This window comes from Lissotriton helveticus, chromosome 7 (assembly GCF_964261635.1).
Source record: "Lissotriton helveticus chromosome 7, aLisHel1.1, whole genome shotgun sequence".
NCBI lineage: Eukaryota > Metazoa > Chordata > Amphibia > Caudata > Salamandridae > Lissotriton > Lissotriton helveticus.
Genome location: NC_136068.1, coordinates 1595719453 through 1595739927, shown reverse-complemented (window position 1 = coordinate 1595739927; position 20475 = coordinate 1595719453). Strand labels below are relative to the sequence as shown.

At 40.3% G+C, this 20475-nt stretch overlaps 1 protein-coding gene across 1 annotated transcript in view; it reads right to left on the bottom strand.

The window, feature by feature from the left end:
- LOC144770563 (bifunctional polynucleotide phosphatase/kinase-like) overlaps nt 1-20475 on the bottom strand; it is a 278083-nt gene that overhangs the window by 178431 nt on the left and 79177 nt on the right. The window contains exon 2 of the mRNA XM_078655180.1: nt 17498-17644. Coding sequence (XP_078511306.1) covers nt 17498-17624 — 127 coding nt within the window. The 5' untranslated portion in view covers nt 17625-17644. The remainder of the gene's footprint in view (nt 1-17497; nt 17645-20475) is intronic.

The following is a 20475-nucleotide window of genomic DNA, read 5'->3' as shown; positions in this document are numbered from 1 at the left end:
CCACCAACATCCCTTCATTCAGCACCTCCTGAAAGTCTTCCCGCTTGTCCCGCGGTAGAAGCTCCACAAACTGTTGAAGGGATTCCCAAAGGGCTCTGTCATACCGACCCAACAGGGCAGTGGCACTAGCCGCCTTCATTGAGGTCGCTGAAGTCCCACAAACTCTTCTGACGCCCTTCGCCAGAACCAGCGTGACTTTTGGCGCCAGAATCCCTCCTACGCCGCTTAGGGGAGGTTGAGATCCTCGGGGACGCCGACCTCTTCCTGCTCGACGTCGAGCGTCGTTTTTCAGGCGTGGAGCGGCGGTCCCTCGACTCTGGCGTCGAACGCCATCTCCTCGACGTCGAGTGCTTCTTCCTCGACGACGATCGCCGCCCCCTCGACGACGAACGGTCAGACCTCGACGGCGAGCGTCGACTCTTCCTCCTCGTCGACCGTTTCCTCACCGTCCTCGACGTCGAGGATCCCCTTGACGCCGATCTGCTCGACGGCGACCGGCGGTGTCGCTTCGACGGCGAGCGCCAGTGCCTCCTTCGTCGACGGCGATGCCTCGACTCAGACGTCGACGACGCCATCCGCGGTGATCTCGACGGCGGCCTACCCAGGCCTCTCGACGCCGATCTTCCACGCTGTCTCGACCCGGAGCCCCGGGGAGAAGGGGAACACACCGTCGTCATCCCTCTCGACGTCGTCGTCGATGCAATCGACGTCGACGGAGACCAGGACCTTTTGCTGGTCTTCCTGCCTCTGGGGATCCCCCCAGAGGCCTCAGCAGGGGCAGGGGGAGCCTTCCCAGCCTGCCCAGACCCACCTGCAGCCTGCAGTCGCCTCTCTTCTAGGCCTTGGAGCCTAATCCTCAGCCTTTCCCTCAGGGTCCTTGTGGAAAAGGTCTGGCAGATGTCACAGTCTTCAGGGACATGCTCTTCAGGGAGGCAAAGAATGCAGACGTCGTGTGGATCAGTCTTGGCCTTCTTCCTTCCACATGCTGGGCACTTGTCGAATAAAGCAGGCATTTTAGATCCCTAAAAGCCTGAACAAACACACAGAAGTGAAAAGGAAACACCAAGAATCAAATGAGAACACTTTTAAATCCAAAAAGTGAACAAAACTCCAATAAACCCTTGAAAAGGGAGAGCTCAATGCACCAGGGTCCTGTTAGCAGGAGCCGGAAAAAAGAACTGAAAGTAAGAGGGACCTGCAGTGCATTCTGAGATACTGGGAGAAGTTCTGGAAAGTTCTCTTAAAGGCACAGTATCCTACTTAAGCCACATAATGGCAGCCTATGGGGCTTGTCTGTTCATGCCTTCCTCTCTATCATTTCTGAGGGGTTTTGCTGTTAAAGCAAGTGAAATCTGGACAGGCTTTGCTGTTTGTGGATTTTTGGTGGAATTTTCTAGTTGAAGTACTGGACAGTGTAGCCTGTGGATATAGGCTGCATTATTTGTCTTTAAATTTTCTCTTAAGTGTCTTTGCAGTTCTGCAATTTTCTGACAACTTAAGAGATGATTTTTGATTGCCGGGGTCCTCGCACATGGGCGGGACTATTCACTAGATTATGACTATACACAGAGATCCCCTACGACAGAACTTAAGAGACTCCCTTGCAAACGTGGTTATGACGGAATCAAATAATACAAAAACATGTTTCCATCTGGTTGATGCAACAACTGTGTGCCAGGTTTACATGTGGATGATACAAGTAAAAAATGTTGATACACAATGGGAAAAAGCGTACTCTTTGATGTAACCAATTAACAGAAAACACCCCAGGCCAATTCCAATATTCTTTCCATATTCTTGATTAAAGATAAAACAAAACAGGCAAAGCCTTTCGTTCCTTCTGGCTATGGAACTTCTTCAGGACTGTATGCAGACTCGAAACAACATAATTTCTATGCTAAAATATGAATAAGAACAATAAATACACAAAGGGTTCACCATTTATCCCTCCAAGGGAAAAAGATATATGAATGTGCGAGGAGTTCAAATAAGCGCATTTATGTATAGGTAGCCAGTGGAGCTCCTGGAGGGGTGGCGTGATGGAAGATCTGTGTGGGATGTTCAGGATGAGTCTGGCTGCCGAGTTCTGAATGGTTTGGAGTCTTGTACAGTAGCCTACAGAATTTTTTCCGAGTAAATTCACAGTAATTATGGTCATGTTTGCCACTGCTTTAGATTGGCGTACTCATCCTGAAAACATTCGCTGATAAAGAGAGATCTCGATTTCCAAATGTGTGCCAATGACAAGTAGGGGCTCACTCTGGGCACCTGAAAGATGAGGTGCTTACAAAATTACTAAACATCACCTTATTGCAGGCGACGTGACTACCGCACCTAAAAACGTCAATCAACGCAGCTCGTATGTAACTCAAGAGTGCCCTGAAGCTTACACATTTCTATAGAACACTAAGAAAAGTTTACCTATAGTACCACACCAAACAACGATCATTTACCCTCAGTGCCCACATTCCTGTACCACACCCAACAACATGCATCCTATAACAGTGTATATACCACAGTACTATCCAAACATTGAACCACAGCATATATAATGGGGTACAAATTTCCAGCAGCAATTATTACACTATAAAATACATACTACTATACCACACCACACTACATCAACATAAGCCATGCTCACCAGTCAATGCATCCAATGAAGAACAGCATAACTCCCATAAACAAAGTGAATCACCCAAATACAGCTCGACTTACAGTCCCATACACAAAGTATTTCAACCAAAAGCAGCTCTTAGACAAAAGGACCATGGCATCCAACTAGGATCAACCAACTAACTTCAGGTCCGATGAGAAATTAATCCAGCACACCCAATAACCATGAAATCTCTAATAAGTCGCCCACTGCCCGGGCTGTACAAAATGATTGGCCATCTAGCTATTAGGTGACAAAGTTCTTAATGTTTTCTTCTCTTAAGCATTCCCCAATTAACCTCCCAAATCTAGGTTGAGATTTAGACATTGCTCTATAGGTCTTCCCCCATGTTCTCTTTTGATCAGTTTTTCTTACTGTCGAAAACCCATGTCATCTCCTACTAACATCTCAAAATTGTGGTTCACAATATAGTCATCTCAAGACTAGGCTTCAGAAATGCTGTTTTAGCAGAATTTCCACCAAACATCAAAACCATTCTAAACTTTTGTGGGAGACTGGTTCACACCACAGGCACACGATCACACCCCACCCACTCTTTGCCACCTACCATTACAGCAATAATCACTTAAAATTAGGTGCTTTGAATAAAAACATTTAGCACCATATTAGATGGTGGTGGAACCTCATCTTATTCCAAGAGGGCTAAGCAAATATATCCCTCTGGATATCAACAATAAGACAGGTTGAGCAATGTATTGTTAACGCACTTTTATAAGTTTTGTGAATGCACTTGTTTATGTCAAGTTATGTTTGTAGTAATGTTTATGAATCATGCATAAAATGAGAGGTGATATACTTTTCTATGCATAACAAATTCTAACAATTAGTGCAGTAATGGAAAATGATTTCAAAGGCCATGTCTATTGATTAATGTGACCTTCCTCCAAAGTAAAGTGAATTTAAATCATGCAGCCACCTACTATTTTGTTGTTTGGCGTATTAATAGGGGCCTGTGGTGGTTGTTGTCAAGGGACCAACTCTCCAATGTTTGTAGAAATAAAAGAGAATTTAACATACAATTCATATGCAATATTCTGCCCCAACCAAGAGCCATTGAGAAGTCTGGTCCATAACAAAGACCCAAAGATTTCCAGGGATCAAAGAGGACTGGTCAACCCCATCTCTTGGGATGACATTGCCAACAGACTTAATTTTCATGGGATGGCACAGCTGACAGACCTTTTTGTTATAGTATCTTGCAAGCAAGTACTATAAAACTATTTAGGGTCACATCTCGGTCCCAGAAGTCGAGCCTCATAGGGCCCGATTCACAGAAGTAATCTGAGACATAAACCTAACTTTATGACTTTGGGTATTCACAGAAGGTATTTAGGAGTACTAAAGTTAGGATTTTGCCTCAGTTAAACTTCAGTTTGTCTTAATTTTAACTTAAGACCAAAACTTAAGATTGACCGAGACAAAATCCTAACTTTAGTATTCCTACATGCCTTCTGTGAATACCAAAAGTCATAAAGTTAGGATTTTGTCTCAGATTACTTTTGTGAATCGGGCCCATAGTGTTTTGTGCTATGTATACTTTCAAATGTCTTACTTTGCCTATCAGAAACTGAAGACATACTTATTTCAATAGTGATGTTATTGAAGGGACGGAGTTTACAGCTGTTAGAGAGCACACTGGAACAATTAGGTGATATCCAGATAATTTATTAGAAGCGGCACAGCAACAGATGAAGGCAGCCACTATGCAGGCAAGGACAGGCAACTGACCTTGATGACTATCAGCTACTTTGAGTTCTAAATGGAACTCCAAGCATACAAAGAAATACAAGTCAATTTAAAGGTACAGAAATAAAATATACAAATGAATGAAGGATGTAACATCTCCCTTCATTAAGAAAAAAAACAATGTGAACATATCAATACATAAGCACGAAAAACTGTGGAAATAAAGATGGTTATGAAACATAGTCAGCAAATTTTCTGGGAGCACATTTGGGTCGGGAAAATGACTTAACCCTAGATGCAATAGATTCCATAGATTTCCGTTGTGAATCAGGAAGCTTGGTATTATGAACATCAGGACATTTAGCAACCCGTTTGATATTCCACAACTTACCATCTTGAGTGATGACACTGTTACTAAAAACTTTAACCAGTTTCATAGGTTTACCAAATTTATCTGAACATTTGGTTAGGAAACCTGGCCTTCTAATCCTAACCCAATCACCCACAGACACATTGGAAGCTTTGGCATTCCATCTATTATCATACCACTCTTTTTTTTTTAGCTTGTTTAAATTCAACTTTATGGGAAACATCCTTAACAAGCTCCTTTGAAAAGGAATTATTTGAACATTTGTCCCTGAACCACCAAGGACAAATATTAGAAGCAGGATCTCGCCCTTTAAGAAGACGAAAGAAACTAACCTCAGTAGTTGAGTGTGGAGTTATTAGATAAAGCCAAAGCTTTTCTCGCAATAGATTTTTCCAGTTGCACCCAGACTTGACAACATCAGATACAAACCCTTTCAAAACCCTGTTGAAACGCTCTACTAAATCATTTTCATGGGGTTCATAGACAGAAACAGTATGATGTACAATGTTTTGTCGTTTAAGGAAATCCTCCATTTCTAATTAGGTCAACTGAACCCCATTGTCAGTGACCAGTGTCGAAGGACAACCTGCTCTTGAAAACACTTCTTTAAAGAATTCAATAACCCTATTGGTAGAAGAAGAAGAAACCAATTTGACCTCAGGCCATTTAGAGTGGTAGTCAAAAGGAACAAAGGCATAACGAGAATCATTGGGAAGACACATAAATGGACCTCAAATATCGAATGCTATGTTTTTCCAAGGATCAGTGGGCCAGGGTGTATTCTTCAATGGAGGAACATTCACTTTTAGCATTTTCTCACTACCCATACAAACCTCACACTCTCTTACTTTGCGATCAACCATCGGATCTAAACCTGGCCACCAAAAATAATTCCTTATTAAGCGTTTCATTGTAGACATTCCCGGATGCGTCTTATGAGCAAGTTCCAAAATGACACTTTGCATTGCAATTGGTGGTACACATTTTCCAGATTTGAAAATCAAATTACTTTCTAATTCCAATTCATTATAAACCTTAAACATAGGCATAAAGTTTTCTGTTAAATTCTTCTGGTCAGGCCAACTCTCCAAAATATATTTTTTAATGGTCTGCAAAGAAAGATCTTGATTATCTACAAGAGTCCAAGACTCTTCAGAAATATCCTAAAACGTACCTAATAAAACATCCTGTAAACAAGTGACTACATCAGTATCATCAGAAATGTTGTTGAAAGAGGTTTGACAAGGAAGGCGAGACATGAAATCAGCAACCACATTTTTTTTCCTGGGACAAATTGAGGCGTGAAACAATACTCCTGTAATCTAGACGTCAGTCTGGCAATACGTGCAGTCGAATTCCAACCCCCTCCTGGAGAAAGAATGTTAACTAACGGTTTGTGATCCGTTCTCAAAACAAATTTACTGCCCCAAATGTAGTTTCTGAAATATTCAATCGCCCAAACACAGGCCAACAGTTCTTTTTCAATAACAGCATATCTGCGTTCTCTTTCATTTAAAGTTCGTGATGCAAAGCACACATTCCATCCTTCTTTACCAGATGTCTGAGATAAAACTGAACCAATGCCATACATGCTTGCATCAACAGTAATGATACAGGTCTTATTTAAACAGAAAGGCTTAAGTGCGGGAGCATGTAAAATCTCAGATTTAATATGTTCAAAAGCAGACTGTTGTTCTTTTCCCCATTCAAACGAATTTCCATGTCTGAGAAGTTTCCTAAGAGGTTCCATTTTGGCTGCAAAATTGTTAACAAATTTACTATAATACTCGCACATACCTGCGAATGAAAGTAACTGGGGGGGCATCACTATTACCTTCTACATTGGACTTCTTTGAGCAGCGTGAGCGGTCGAGCAGTCGAGTTGTGTCCAGGAGACCACAGAGCTGAGCTGATCGGAGCCGAGCTGTGGTGGTGGAGCAGAGGAGATTCACGACTGGCGGCGGCGCTTTTTGGAATACCGCGCTTGTGCGATACCGTGCAATACCTTGCCTTGTCTTGCGCAGTGACTCTGTGTGACTCTGTGTCCCGGTACTGGTACTGGTACTGGTACTGGTACTGGTACTGGTCTCCCCCGCGACTTCTCAAAGCTCTCACAGTTGACGGCTCCGGTGCAGACAAGAGAGAGGTAGAAGGTGGGAGCACAGGGAGAAAACCCCCGGCCCCGGCCGGCCGCCCCTCTCCGTCCATCCCTCCTGGAAAAGCTCGACCTACGGAGCTCAGCAGAAGAGCGGGAGAGTGGAACGGAGCTGAGCTGAGGAGTGAGTCGGCTTACGGACTTACGGAGCTCAGCAGAAAAGACCAGAGTCTTGACAGTAGCTGTGGAGTGTGGAATGAGTCCTGGCAGCAGCATACCAGCAGACCTGTCCTTCCCTGTATAGGAGTGGAGGAAGCAGAGCAGCGAGGGTGAGTCTTGATCCGCGAGTGCTAAGCCCCTTTAGGAGCTCCCCCCCCTGGAACAGATCAGAAAGGGAATAAAAGGGAATAGAAGGACTTGGAATACCCATAGGAGGTGAAGAGACAACTTGAGCTTGACTGTGTTCTTTTGCCAGGTTAACAGCATCGCACCTAAGGCCCTCCGCTATCAGTCTCCGACGGCAGGTGTTTTATACCCCTGTAATTGCCCGTATTGCCCTGGAGCTGAGTGACTTGCCAACTTGCCTATCTGCCAACTGAATGTTACACGGCTGCTTGTTTCATTCTGTGCTGAGCTGTACTGACATTGGTAACAATTTTGGGCAGCCTGGTGATTACGGCACTAGCGACATCAGTACTGGAGTAGGCATTGGCAATAAATTGTGTGACGGGATCTGGGCTTTAGGCCCACAGAGGAAACAAGCATACAGGCTGGAGCAAGTGGAGGGAACCTATTGAGGGTGTGTTACGACGGTGCCACGGCAGAGTGGGCCCAGAGAGAAACAGGAACCAATTTTGGAACTACACCCTTTGAACAACTCCCTCTCAGGCTCAAATTGAATAAACAGGACATTGGTCATGAAACTAGCACAAGTGAGAGGTTAAAGAGTCACCACTGTTATAAAAACGGTTTTCATTTGAAACAATCATCTTGTGTTGACACACCAACTATTACATCAGCGGTATAGAATTCTTTGGCAAGCATACTAATAAAAAGATAACTGGGGATGCGTTCTGGGAAGAAAAGAACAATAGGTCCCCTGACAAAGCGGGTGCGGAAAACTCTAGCACCTAAGGTACAAAAAAAGGTAAAAGCACAGTTAAAAGGATTAAACCAAACCCTAATCTCACCAATTGCTTGGATGTTCGAAAGATCGACAAAAATACCACAGAATTTCGACTACCTGGTAGATCCGGCCGGAGTACTCATGTCAATGGAATCAGACACAACCAAAAACCGACTACAGACCCCAATTGAACCAATAAATACCTTAGAAGGAAAAAAATGTGAAATATTAGAAACCAGCGACGAAAATAATATCATAAGTAAGATAAAACAAAAGGACTCATTATGTGAAATCATGGACCTAAGAAGGGAACTACTAGATCATAGCCCATCGCAGCCAATAAAAGTAGAAGGAACGAATATGGATAAAAGTGAGATGGAAGAGAACACAAAACTCGCAAGTACAAGAACATTTTACAGGAACATTAACTAGGGATATTCCAATACCATTAGAAGTTAAAATTGAGATAACGAAAAAGCGGAAACTAGTAGATGCAATTAATACCGACACAATGTACTCGGTAGTAGTGGAATCCACACCATTAAAAAAACTTGGAAAAAGCAATGAACTAATAGATGGAAATCAAGAATGTCTCATCCCAAAACTTTTCAATTTCACGGAAAAAAATGGGGACGTGAATTACGTAAGAGCAGATCGTACCATCTCAAAGAGAACAAATGTTGAAAGTGGAGGCCAATGCGAACACACTGCATATGGTATAGGTAATTACGATCACTTAGCTAAAAAGAAAAAGTTGGAAGGAGATCATCACACTGATGAAATGGATAAAAAAAAAAACATCCTACTAAGATAAATTGTGATCAAAACACAAAAAATATATTAAGTCAAGATCTAGGAGCCACATGGGATATATTCTATCAAACATCAACCTTAACATTAGAGGCATTGACATATCAGTCAAACAAAATGGATACACAAATTGAAATACTTGGAGTAATGGCCAATGCAGTCAGTGGAATAGACCGAAAATTGTCAGAGTTAAACAACTTAATTAACAAAGCCCAAAAAAATGCAGCTTCCAACTACTTTGAATGTGCTTGTGAACCAATCATAAACAAACTTTCAACTATCCCAGAAGTAGTAAACACCATACTGGAAGACGTCAAAGACTTAGTACTCAAAAACATGATAATAAAAAAGAGGAGGTATCTCACTCTCTGGACAATAAACGTGAACATCTTAATAATTCTGGAAGAAACCAATTGGAACTAGTGAAAGGTAACGAATTGAAGCAAATAGAAAAAGAATAGTCCAGAATGTGGAAATTGAATTGATAACTAAAACTAAGCAAGAGACCCATGGAAAGATAAATACAAATAAGGAAAATTATCAAGTTCATAAAATAACGAAGAGACAAAGGAAAAAAATTTGTAAGGCAAGAAATAAGGTAAAAAATGAAAATATAGTAAAAGTATATCCTAATTTGGAGCAGTCAGTAGAAATGAACCATGAGGGATCAATGCAAGAAGAATCAGGAATAGAAAATATTGAGGTACTGGGGACCCAGTCCAAAAAGGCGGAGAGTAATGAAAATTACTATGATATCTTTAATAAGTCGGCAAAAGTCCAGATAGATAATAAACTACATGTAATCAATACAACTACGTTAGTAGACACTATGGATCAACAACAGCTGACCCAAAGGCAAACCAAATGTAATAATAAACAACACCAAGATGAAAGAATTCAAGATAGAAAAGTAACATGCGGTCAAAAAGGAAATGGATGTATATCTTGGAGCGGTGTAAGTGATATCCAAAGTAACCTGAAGGAAAAAAAGAACGAGTTGACTTTAGTAGAATCTATGACTTTATTAAACGGGGATAAAAATCGCTCAGATTTAAGACTACAGAAAACAATTCGACAAGATCAAAATAACTCATTGAATCCAACCGCAAATCTCTCGCAACAAAGAAAACATCCAGATCCTATAGAACAACAGTTAGGTGAGTCTGTGGCTAACACTGTTTCAACAAAAAAATAAAGAGACCAACATTAAAGGCTACAAATGTAGCAAGGAAGAACTAATTATTACAAAAGTTGGTCAAGAAAAGCAAATTATTTATAAAAGCTATCAAAATGGTGATATGAAAAAAAAGACAGACTCGTTACCTTTAATGATGACACATCAAATAATTCTTACACCATTATATGACTCGAGAGGAAAAAGCGACATTCTGAATAGAAGTAATATTCTACAACTAATTAAATCAATACCTTCATTAGAAAAAGTAACAACAAAAGATATTGAAACTGTGGGCTTTGTACAAAATCCGGAAGGCACCCAACCGCTTACACTCTTAACTGTAAATACAGTCTCCTTAGTGGAACAAATCATGCAGGAACAAGAAGTTTTTCAAAGTTGGGGGATAAAAATCAGTCAACCTGTATCTAAGCCTTACCCGGGTCCGTTTATAAAGGAAGAACTTCCAATAAAAAACTGTAAAGAGATAAAGAACAACCCAGTGTATTCAATATTAAAATAAAACCCTAGGTAGCATACATCGGGATGATGAAAAATGCATGGAAGAAATAAAAGCTGTAGAAACAAAAAAAAAAAACGGAAATTGGATTAGGGTAGCACTACATGAGCACTGACAGGATAGACACCAACATAAAATAGATCAAGGGAGGGACGATCTGCGACCGATAGGAATATGATCTCCCAGAAAATAAATGGATTATGCAAAAAAATAAAAAATGCTCGAATAGATTCCTTGTCAAACCTCTATCAAATCATATTACTGCAGGAGACATGGGAAACGGACCCTTTCTTTCTACAAGGGTACAAAGGGTACTATGTGCCTGCAATTAGATATTGCAAATTTGGACAACCATGCGGAGGATTGGCAATATTTATTATGATTGACTTGCAAATTGAACATGAACAGTTGGAAACAAATAACTCAAATATTCAAGCAGTTAAGATAAAATATGTAACCAGTGAGCAAAAAAATAGAAATACGTTAATATTACTCAACATATATATTCCACCAAAGCATTCATCACGGAAGAATATAAGTGTTGCTCTAGCAGGATTTCTATTGGAGCAAATAATACTTGACCCGACTGTTAACTTTCTTGTTACAGGGGACTTTAATATAAACTTGCTGATACAATTAACACGGGACGATTTCATCCAGTCCCAAAATTACGAATGGTCAATCCCGGAACAAACGCTCGACTTTAGTATAAATACTAAACAAAATCCAATTGGAACAAAACTATTGAAGGATGTGGAAGCACTGGGACTAAGGGTACTAAATGGCAGGTTCCCAACCGATCAACCCGCTGGCTGGTCATTTCAAACGCAAAAATCAAAATCAAGAATAGATTTTACATTGTTATCTATAAATATTTTTGAAAAAATAGTCTCCTATAGATTAAAAAAAGTGAACGAGAGTGACCATAGCCAACAAATATTAGAAATGGAAATGGCACTATCAAAACACCAAAAATATTTAACTACATATGGCCAGATCGATACGATCAACCACAGGAAAATTATTTGGAAACCGGACAATAAAGATGACATGGAAAAAAAGGCCCAAAAATTAGTTCAAGAGTGCTTTAAAGAACATTCTACTCAGTCTGCACTTAAGCAATGGGAACAATTCACACAGAAGTAGTCAGATTGAATGAGGTTACTTCAAGTAGTAGGAAAAATCAACGGATTACAAAGGAAAAAAGAGACTCTAGTATTAACCTTCCATATACAATTAAAAAAGTCAGGCGGATTCGTAATAAATTGAGGAAGCATTTAACCAGGCTCCCGAATAAGGAAGAAATTCGAAACCAACTTAAAAGCACCAACAGTAACTTGAGGAAATTATTGTGGAAGGAAAAAAATTAAATCCGGCAAGAGTTATGGACAAAAATCTTTCACGCAAGTAATCAAGCAAATTCCAGAGAATTATGGGAAATTATCAATGGCTTAAATAGACCTAATAAACTTGTGGTAGCTTCACCAATAACGGAAGAGGACTGGACAGAATTCCTCAAAAAGACCCTAGACGCTGAATCGGAACCTAAGCCTCAGGGTGACAAACAGACAATGAAGGTCGATAAAAAACAAGAAATTGAACTGGTAAATACTTTCTCGAACACTGACGTAGCTAATTTAATAAGGAGACAAAAGGATGGAGCACCGGGACCTAATGGAATTCCGTTTGCACTCTATAAGGAGGATCCTGATTTATGGGCTACCTATCTGACAAAGGTGTATAATATAGTTGTCCGAACAGGGCAAATACCGGAATCCTGGAGAGGATCATTAATATCTCCCATTTACAAAGAGGGTAATTGCCAATTACCCGAGAACTACCGTTTGATTACTCTCCAGGACACGGACGCAAAGCTATTTGCAAGTATTTTATTAGCGAATTTATCAGGTTGGGTCGAAGGAAGGCAACTACTACCCCCAAACCAAACCGGGTTCATCAAAGGATTAGGAACTTCAACAAATATATTAACCCTATCTGTTTTAATGGATAAAGCATTTTTAGCAAAACAGTCCCTCTATTTTTGTTTCGTCGATTTCAAATCGGCATTTGATCTCGTAAATAGGAATCTTCTATGGAAAAAACTTGAGGACTATGGATTTCCGGACTCACTACTAAACCGTATCCAATTATTATATTCCGAAAACTGGGTCAGGGTGAGGATTGGTGATGGCCGAATATTATCAAATAAAATACCGGTGACACGAGGATTAAAGCAGGGTTGTGCCCTTGCCCCACTACTTTTTAACCTATTTATAGCCGACCTCACCATTGCACTAAATGAAGTTAACTCACATCCACCTAGGCTAGCAGGAAAACATATGTCAAATTTGCTGTATGCGGATGACGTTGTGTTGCTGAGTCAGATCAAAGTGGGGCTGCAAACACTAATTGATTGAACATCGAGATACGCAAAAGACAATCAAATGGTAATAAATGAGGCAAAGACAAAAATAATGGTAGTTACAAAGAACAGAAAACAAAAAAACAAATGGATGTTGGAACAAACTCAGCTAGAGCAGGTTGATAATTACCGGTATCTCGGCGTCTTATTTAATGATAGTGGAAGTTTTCTCCCACAGAGGAAAGATATCACTAGGACAGCAAATAGTTTGGTGACTGCATTTAGAACCATACACAAGAAGTTAACTACACGGTCATATGGTCCTTTATTAAAGATCAAATCTGCTAAATTATTACCAACTTTGACATACGGCTCTGAAGTCTTAAATGGTAAAGATGCAGAGATAATTAACAACGCAGTGGCGAAAACCTACAAGATATTATACCACCTAGCAGGTAATGCCTCGCAAGCACAGGTGAGGTTGGCGTTTGGGATAAATAATCAGCAATATGCCCGGAAAGGTCAAATTCTGAAAGTCTGGTATCGTATAAAAAATGATCTTGACAATCAATTATCTCGAACATTATGGCAAGAAGTAAAAGACAACCGGAAACTGCAAGCATGGGCATATTTAAATGAAGCAAAAGAAGAATTTGGAATAATACCAATTTGGGAAAACACAATTACCCAGGAAAGTTTCAAAAGAACAATTAATAAGTTGACTATCCATCTGTCACTGTTAAAAGACAAAGAATTATTGGTAAAAAGAAGGCACGCATGGCCAATTATAAATGGATACAAAAAAAGCAAGTTCAAAAATATCTTGAAACTCCTTGGTCACAGCAAAGTAAACAAACTTTTATAAGAGTACGTTTGGTCTTTGGCCAGGTTTGTGCCATTGGCCACTATGGAAGACTATTGAGGACAATACGATAAATAAGTTATGTAAATGTGGTCAGGAAGAAATTTTACATCTGCTATGTCTGTGTCCTGCAATAGAGGTGGAAAGGAAAGTTATCTTTAAGAGATTATTTAATGCTCGAGGAGTAAGAACATGCAGACAAGCGCTAATGGCATGTCTAAACCCGAATGATGTATTAATGAATTCTGCATTTGAAAAATTTGTATCTGTGATTGGCAAAAACCTTAAGGAAAACATTATTTAGGTCTTTCTTTTTTAAATTATATAATACTAGAATAATTATGTGCATGGTGTTTTAAGCTTTTTACTGCCGATGATATTTAAAAAATGTATTTTTGTAAGATTTTATTTAATCAAACAAATAAACTGGACTAGGACTATGACCTCTTTGGTACCACCCCATCACCGGATAACGTGTGACCAAGGTATTCAACTGAGTCTTGAAACAGTTTACACTTATTTGACTTTAAAGTCAAACCACTTTTCCTCAACTTCTCACAAACACAGCGCAAATGTAATAAATGTTCCTCAGTGGTACCTGCATAAATCAGAATGTCATCCTGAAAACACTTAACAAATTGATCAGCATCCCTAAAAATATTAAACATAACCCTTTGAAAAACAGAGGCTGCCGATGCAAAACCAAACGGCATTCTTGTATATTGATACAGGCCTTGAGGAGTGATAAATGCCGTGAGACATTTAGAATCATCAGTCAGGGGAATCTGGTGATAGGCAGATCTAAGATCGAGGGTGGAAAAAACTTTAGCTCATTCCAACATAGAAACCACTTCATTTATGTTAGGAAGAGGGTGACCGTCCACAATAATGGCAGAATTTAAGGCCCTGAGATCGACACACATCCTCAAACTTTTATCCGGTTTCCTCAACAAAACAATGGGAGAAACCCACTCGGCAGAATCTATGGGTTCAATGATCCCCTCTAAAACTAACTCATCCAAATTATTTTTGAGTTCTTCTCGAACGTTAATCGGTACCCCCCCTTAACTTCTGTTTGACGGGAGAAACGCCCAATTTAAGTTTTATTTTATGGGAAAAATTCTGGATCATGCCCAACTTATCTGAAAAAACATCTTTGAATTCACATTTGATAATATCAGTATTCTTTTCAGATATAATAGAAGAAATATTTTCAAAAACAACTGTTTCGTCTAACAAAACTGGATCTTTTGCATGAGGATTAAGTATAATCCCAAATTTCCACTGGTCTTTCCAACCTATGACACTTACACCCTTAACAGCTACATATAGTTTGACTTTAACACACCTAGATCTGAAGGTAAGGTCAACCGGGAAAAATCCTAACAGGTCAATTTTTTAACCATTAAAACTCAGAGGAAATACATCAGAAGGTAAAATATCAACCAAATCCAGAACAGATCCGAGACGCTCATCAAAATAATCTTTAGAAATTATCGTCCAAGGCAAACCCGAATCCGCCATGAGATCAATTTTAAGTCCCAACACAAACATCTCACATATAGGTTTCATTATAAAATCATCTTCAACAGAGTCATTGAGGCTAGAAATACCTTCACTAAGGAAAACAACAAATCCTTTCTTTTCCTTACTACACGCAGTTCCACTAACACAAGTGCATTTACATACCTTGGGAGTCTCTTCAGTAACATAAGCTATTTTGCTTCTGGGATTTTGAACACATTTCCTGACATCTCTACAAACTGTTGAAAAATGTCCCAATCTTCCACATTTCCTACACTCTTTGTTTATTGCGGGACATCCAGCATACAAAGCCACATGTTCCTTACTTCCACATTTAAAACATGTAATAGATTTGTCAAATTTTTTAAAGTGCCCCAAATTATTAAACCTAGAAGAACTCTGAGAAAAATGTGAATTATCAGCGACTTCATCATCTGTATGTTTAACCAAACAGACTTCATCAACCAAGTCAGATTTATGCTCATTATGTTTCTTAACTGTTAGCATCCATTTTTCAGATTGCTCTAAAGATTTAGCTAGGGCTATGGCTTCCGACAATTTTGGATCCCCCAACTCCCACAAACGTTCCTGCGTTTTCTTATTCTTAACATGAACAATGATTTGGTCTCTCAACATTTCATCACACATACTACCAAAATTGCAATGTATAGATAAGGACCTTAAAGCAGTAATAAAATCATCAAATGATTCCATGTCATGTTGTGCACGTGTATAAAACTTATACCTATTTAAAGCAATGTTGGAAACAGGTTTGAATCTCTTCTCTATTCAAAGTAACGCTTCTTTATAAACATTGGAACCTTCACCCTCACCTTCCACAGGTGGAATAGGTGGTAAAGCCCTAAATACCATCTGTCCCTCTGACCCCAAACAATGTTACAGGATACTTTTCTTCCTCTCGGCACCCATACGTTCACCGTCAATAGCCTTCATGTAATTGAAGAATTCCTCCTTCCATCGTGTCCATGGAATTGGTGGGTCCCCTTTATTTTGTAGGAATTTTTCTGGTGGGTCAAATTGCATTTCTCAAACGTGACAATAAACTGACAAGCAGCAAAATACTAAAAGGAAAGCTGATGTTCAACGTAAAGTCATAAACAAATATAATGTGGTGCTCAAATATCCAAGTGTCTCCTTATAGCAACTTCCTGTATGATAATGTGGATTGTTTTCCTTGCTGTAGTGTCTACTAATGAAGATATTGGAAAATAAAACAAAACATTCCCAAAATGGATATTTGCTGAACCGATTTATGATGAAAATAACGATGTAATGGAGCAAACAACCAAGATAAAAAAAACGATTCCAAACTGAAATATTGTTCCACAAAAATCGGAATGACACTTACTTCAAGTATAGCACCACCACCAAAAATAAAATAAAAATTGCCTTGATCCTGCGAATACCTTCTTAAAATCTTCTTTCTTTTATACACATATAAATAAACACTTCCGATCGGTAACTGTAACCATGGAAACCGGAACAACAAAAACAAAATGGCCGTCACGTTACGTTGCAACGTGATGATGCAGAGAATAAAGAAGTCTCGCATAGCCCAGAACTCGCCTTGCTCCGACGACACACACCAAGGAACTCCGAGCTCGCTCCGGCTTCTGGCAGTGAAGTCACGCTGGAACTGTAGTAACGCGCTCGCTACTCATCTCGCATCAGCTGCCGGTAAGGAGGACTTGAAAGTAAACAGCATCCTATTTAAATCTAAATGCTTTTAAATTTACCATTCACTGTTGGTTGGAGTAAAATTTACGGGAACTTCGGTCCACGGAGTCTTCAATACTCTTGAAAACAATGCTGCAGTCCGTTTTTCTGCTTGCTATGATCCCAGCAATGTAGAAATATATATAAAAAATAAATAAATAAACTCCACACCTGTGCTGCTTAGCTGGTTCTTCTCCCTCGTCGCCACATTTTGTTAGAGAGCACACTGGAACAATTAGGCGATATCCAGATAATTTATTAGAAGCGGCACAGCAACAGATTAAGGCAGCCACTATACAGGCAGGGACAGGCAACTGACCTTGATGCCTAGCAGCTACTTTGAGGTTTTTTTAAATGGAGCTCCAAGCATACAAAGAAATACAAGTCAATTTAAAGGTACAGAAATAAAATATACAAGTGAATGAAGGATGTAACAACAGCGTATGAGTATTGTGCCACACTGCATCAGAGTTCCAAACCTAATACAACAATTGAAATAAGGTGGCAGGTAAATCTGTTTAGGTTGTGCTGCTATTGTGGGGAGAAACTTGCCATACCTTGCCTTCTTGAGCATTTGGAATCCTTGATGCAGGTATCGGGGCCCCGGCCAAGCACCACAGCCTTGCCATCAGGAAGCGGTATAGGGTCATGGTGCCCATCCTGGCTCAATAGAAAACACTCCATTGACACAAACTCTTTCAAACCTAGGGCAATAAATAGTGGTTAGTCTCAGTCTAGCTCCTCCAAAGAGGGGTAAAACATATGCAAGTAAATCACAAATGTAAACATTGAGGTCTAATAGTCCTGAACCTGTCAGAGGCTCAGACCACTTAACCCTGCTAGCCAACGTTCCATCCCACGTGGTCACCTTTCGCACAGTAGCGGTGATCTCAGTTCAACTAGGTAGGCATCAACATGTGAAATACAGCTCCTGCAGGATCCACCCCTTACAGAGTCTCCTGCTGTGTGCAACATTGACCCATACTTGCAACAATGATCCTCAGTTAATGCATGAAATGCCTACTGCTCCAGCTAGTGCAGTAAGACATCACTCTACTACAACTGTGTGAATAAGTGCTTCAGCGTGTCCCATGAGGACAGTAAGTGTTTTACAACCACCATACCACAATCAAGACTGGATTGGCCATACCGTGCATCATGGGTTTTCCTGGGAGGCTGGAAGGGTGGGTGGCCGTTTTGGTACTGGGGGCTGGTTTTGTAGCAGAGCAACAGTTTTAAAAGCACCTGCTAAAGAGTTAAAGCAACAGTAAAAGTGTCAAGATAACTCTGGTGATTAATCTACCTGCTGGAGAGAGATCTTGTCTAGTAGTAGTGGTAGTTCTAATGTAGCACAGAGGGTCAACATACCTGCTGCAAAGAATCTGTACCATGTAAATCACACAACAATATTTTATGTTCATAACTCAGTGAGTTACTGCTTTTGCCATAGCGATCCTTTTATTACTGTGCAGTTCACAAGTTACAATCATAATCTAGTACAGGGAGCTATGAACTGCCAAATGCAAGAGGCAAACTGCATGGTACAGGTTAGAAAGTAATGTTTTTCCCAAATCTGTCATTACTCTAATGTTGTGAAAAGGGGTTTTCTTGCGGTAAATTTACATTCTTATTAGTAAAGTCAACCTAACCACTGTGTTACATTCGGAATACTGAGTTTGTGCTTCTCCAGATAAAGCACTCTTAAAAAATGCCTACCAATATGGATGACATGTGAATCATACACCTTGCAGTTCTCTTTTTCTTTGTAACATTTTCGATACACTGATCTACACACTTATGATTGTCTCTGTATTTGTGTGAGATATAAAGTGTTTTGACACCCTACACTGGTATGAAAGGCGCTACAAACTAATAAAATGCATGTTAGAGTGGGGCTATGGAGAGATGAGAGGCACTGTTGGAGGGTGAAGGTGAGGGAAGCATTGAAGAGCCCCAACAAAGATTGTTGTATCCTGGTGCACTGTAAGGTTATCATTTACTATGCTTTAAAGTTAATCCAATTGAAAATATAATGGAAAATGTGTCATAAAATGCATCATATTTTGACATTTTCTCCCCAAATTTCCTCGGGGGAGAATCTGCCAAAGCCCCCTTGCAGTTGTCAGGCTCACTTGATGTGCTGATTCACTATACACTATACCGAGGATGGTCTGACAAAAATTGCAAGGGCTGCTTTGGGTTCCAAGTCCAGCTAGATCACAATACAACACAAATAAAACAATTACACACAACTCTACTTTAACCCCATGCGCGCTGCGGGTTTTCCCGTTGTGCACTGAATTTTTTAAAAAGCCGCGGTTCACGACGAGCTCAGCTCGTCATGAGCATACGACAGGCGTAACTCATGACGAGCTGACCTCGTCATGAGCGTGGAAGGGGTTAAAGTATTGTGTGTCAGTGACATCCAGCCTAAAAACAATCCAAGCCTGGATATCTGCCGTTAGCCGCAGCTCAACCCAACCAAAACTGAATTGTGGACTTGGATGGCAGCACGACTAGCCCTAGATCAAGGTCTGGATTCCCAAAAGGAAATGCCTTGGCCCCTGGTTTCAACATCAACCTAACCTTCAGTGACAATGTCAAAAAGATGTTACTCATATTTGTATCGCCCCAACCACCACTAATCCCAGATAGCCTTGCACCAGCTCAGCCACCTCACGAGAATGTAGCTGTTCCAATCAGCTCAGGCTTTGTTCGGTCCCACAGCGAGAGGAGTAAAGTTCTGCTCAGCGGTCTCCCTATAAACCTTGAAGCATTGAAGGCTGGGCTGCAAGCCATCGACTTACTGATAACCAACCAGGAGAAAAGCAGTCTCATCACTCACTATCCTGAGACAGTCGGCATGGCCGTCCTTACCAGCCAACCTCAAATTTAAACCATATTCTAGAATTTCTAAAGCTTTGAATTCCAGAGAGCCATATTATCAAGTGGAAAAACTCACCTTGTCAACATCATTTCACTACTCGAACCACTTCCTTCACAAGGCTGGACACCCAGAAGGCCAAAGAGAAGGGGCCAGACAAGCTCCCTCCTTTTATGCATCCCTCATCTCCAAAGGACCAATCGATGTGCAGCATGGCCATAGTCTGGTTAGATCAGTAAGATAGTCGCACTACAGCGGACTGCCAACCACCGAAGGTGATCGGACACTGCAGTCGCTCAAAATCTAGTTCTAAAACAGGCTTCTCCAATGACCATCTTGTGAGCGACGTGTAAGTCTCCAGCTACCTGTAAATGGCTCTCTTGTGTGCAGCCCAGCATACTAAATTAGAAGCTTTTGCTTGATTGAATTAGTATATATTTATTATTATTATTTTTTTTTAAAGTGTGTACTTGAGGCTAAAATGTGCACATTGTCTCATACACTGATGTTTGAAATAAATGGCTGAATTTCCCAAATATATTTAAAGCGCATATATAAGTGACAAAGCATAGGCTTTTGAGACTTATTACTAACATTACGCTTAATCTAGGGACATTGTATCTAGGTCTCTGAGGTATTACCCATGCAGAG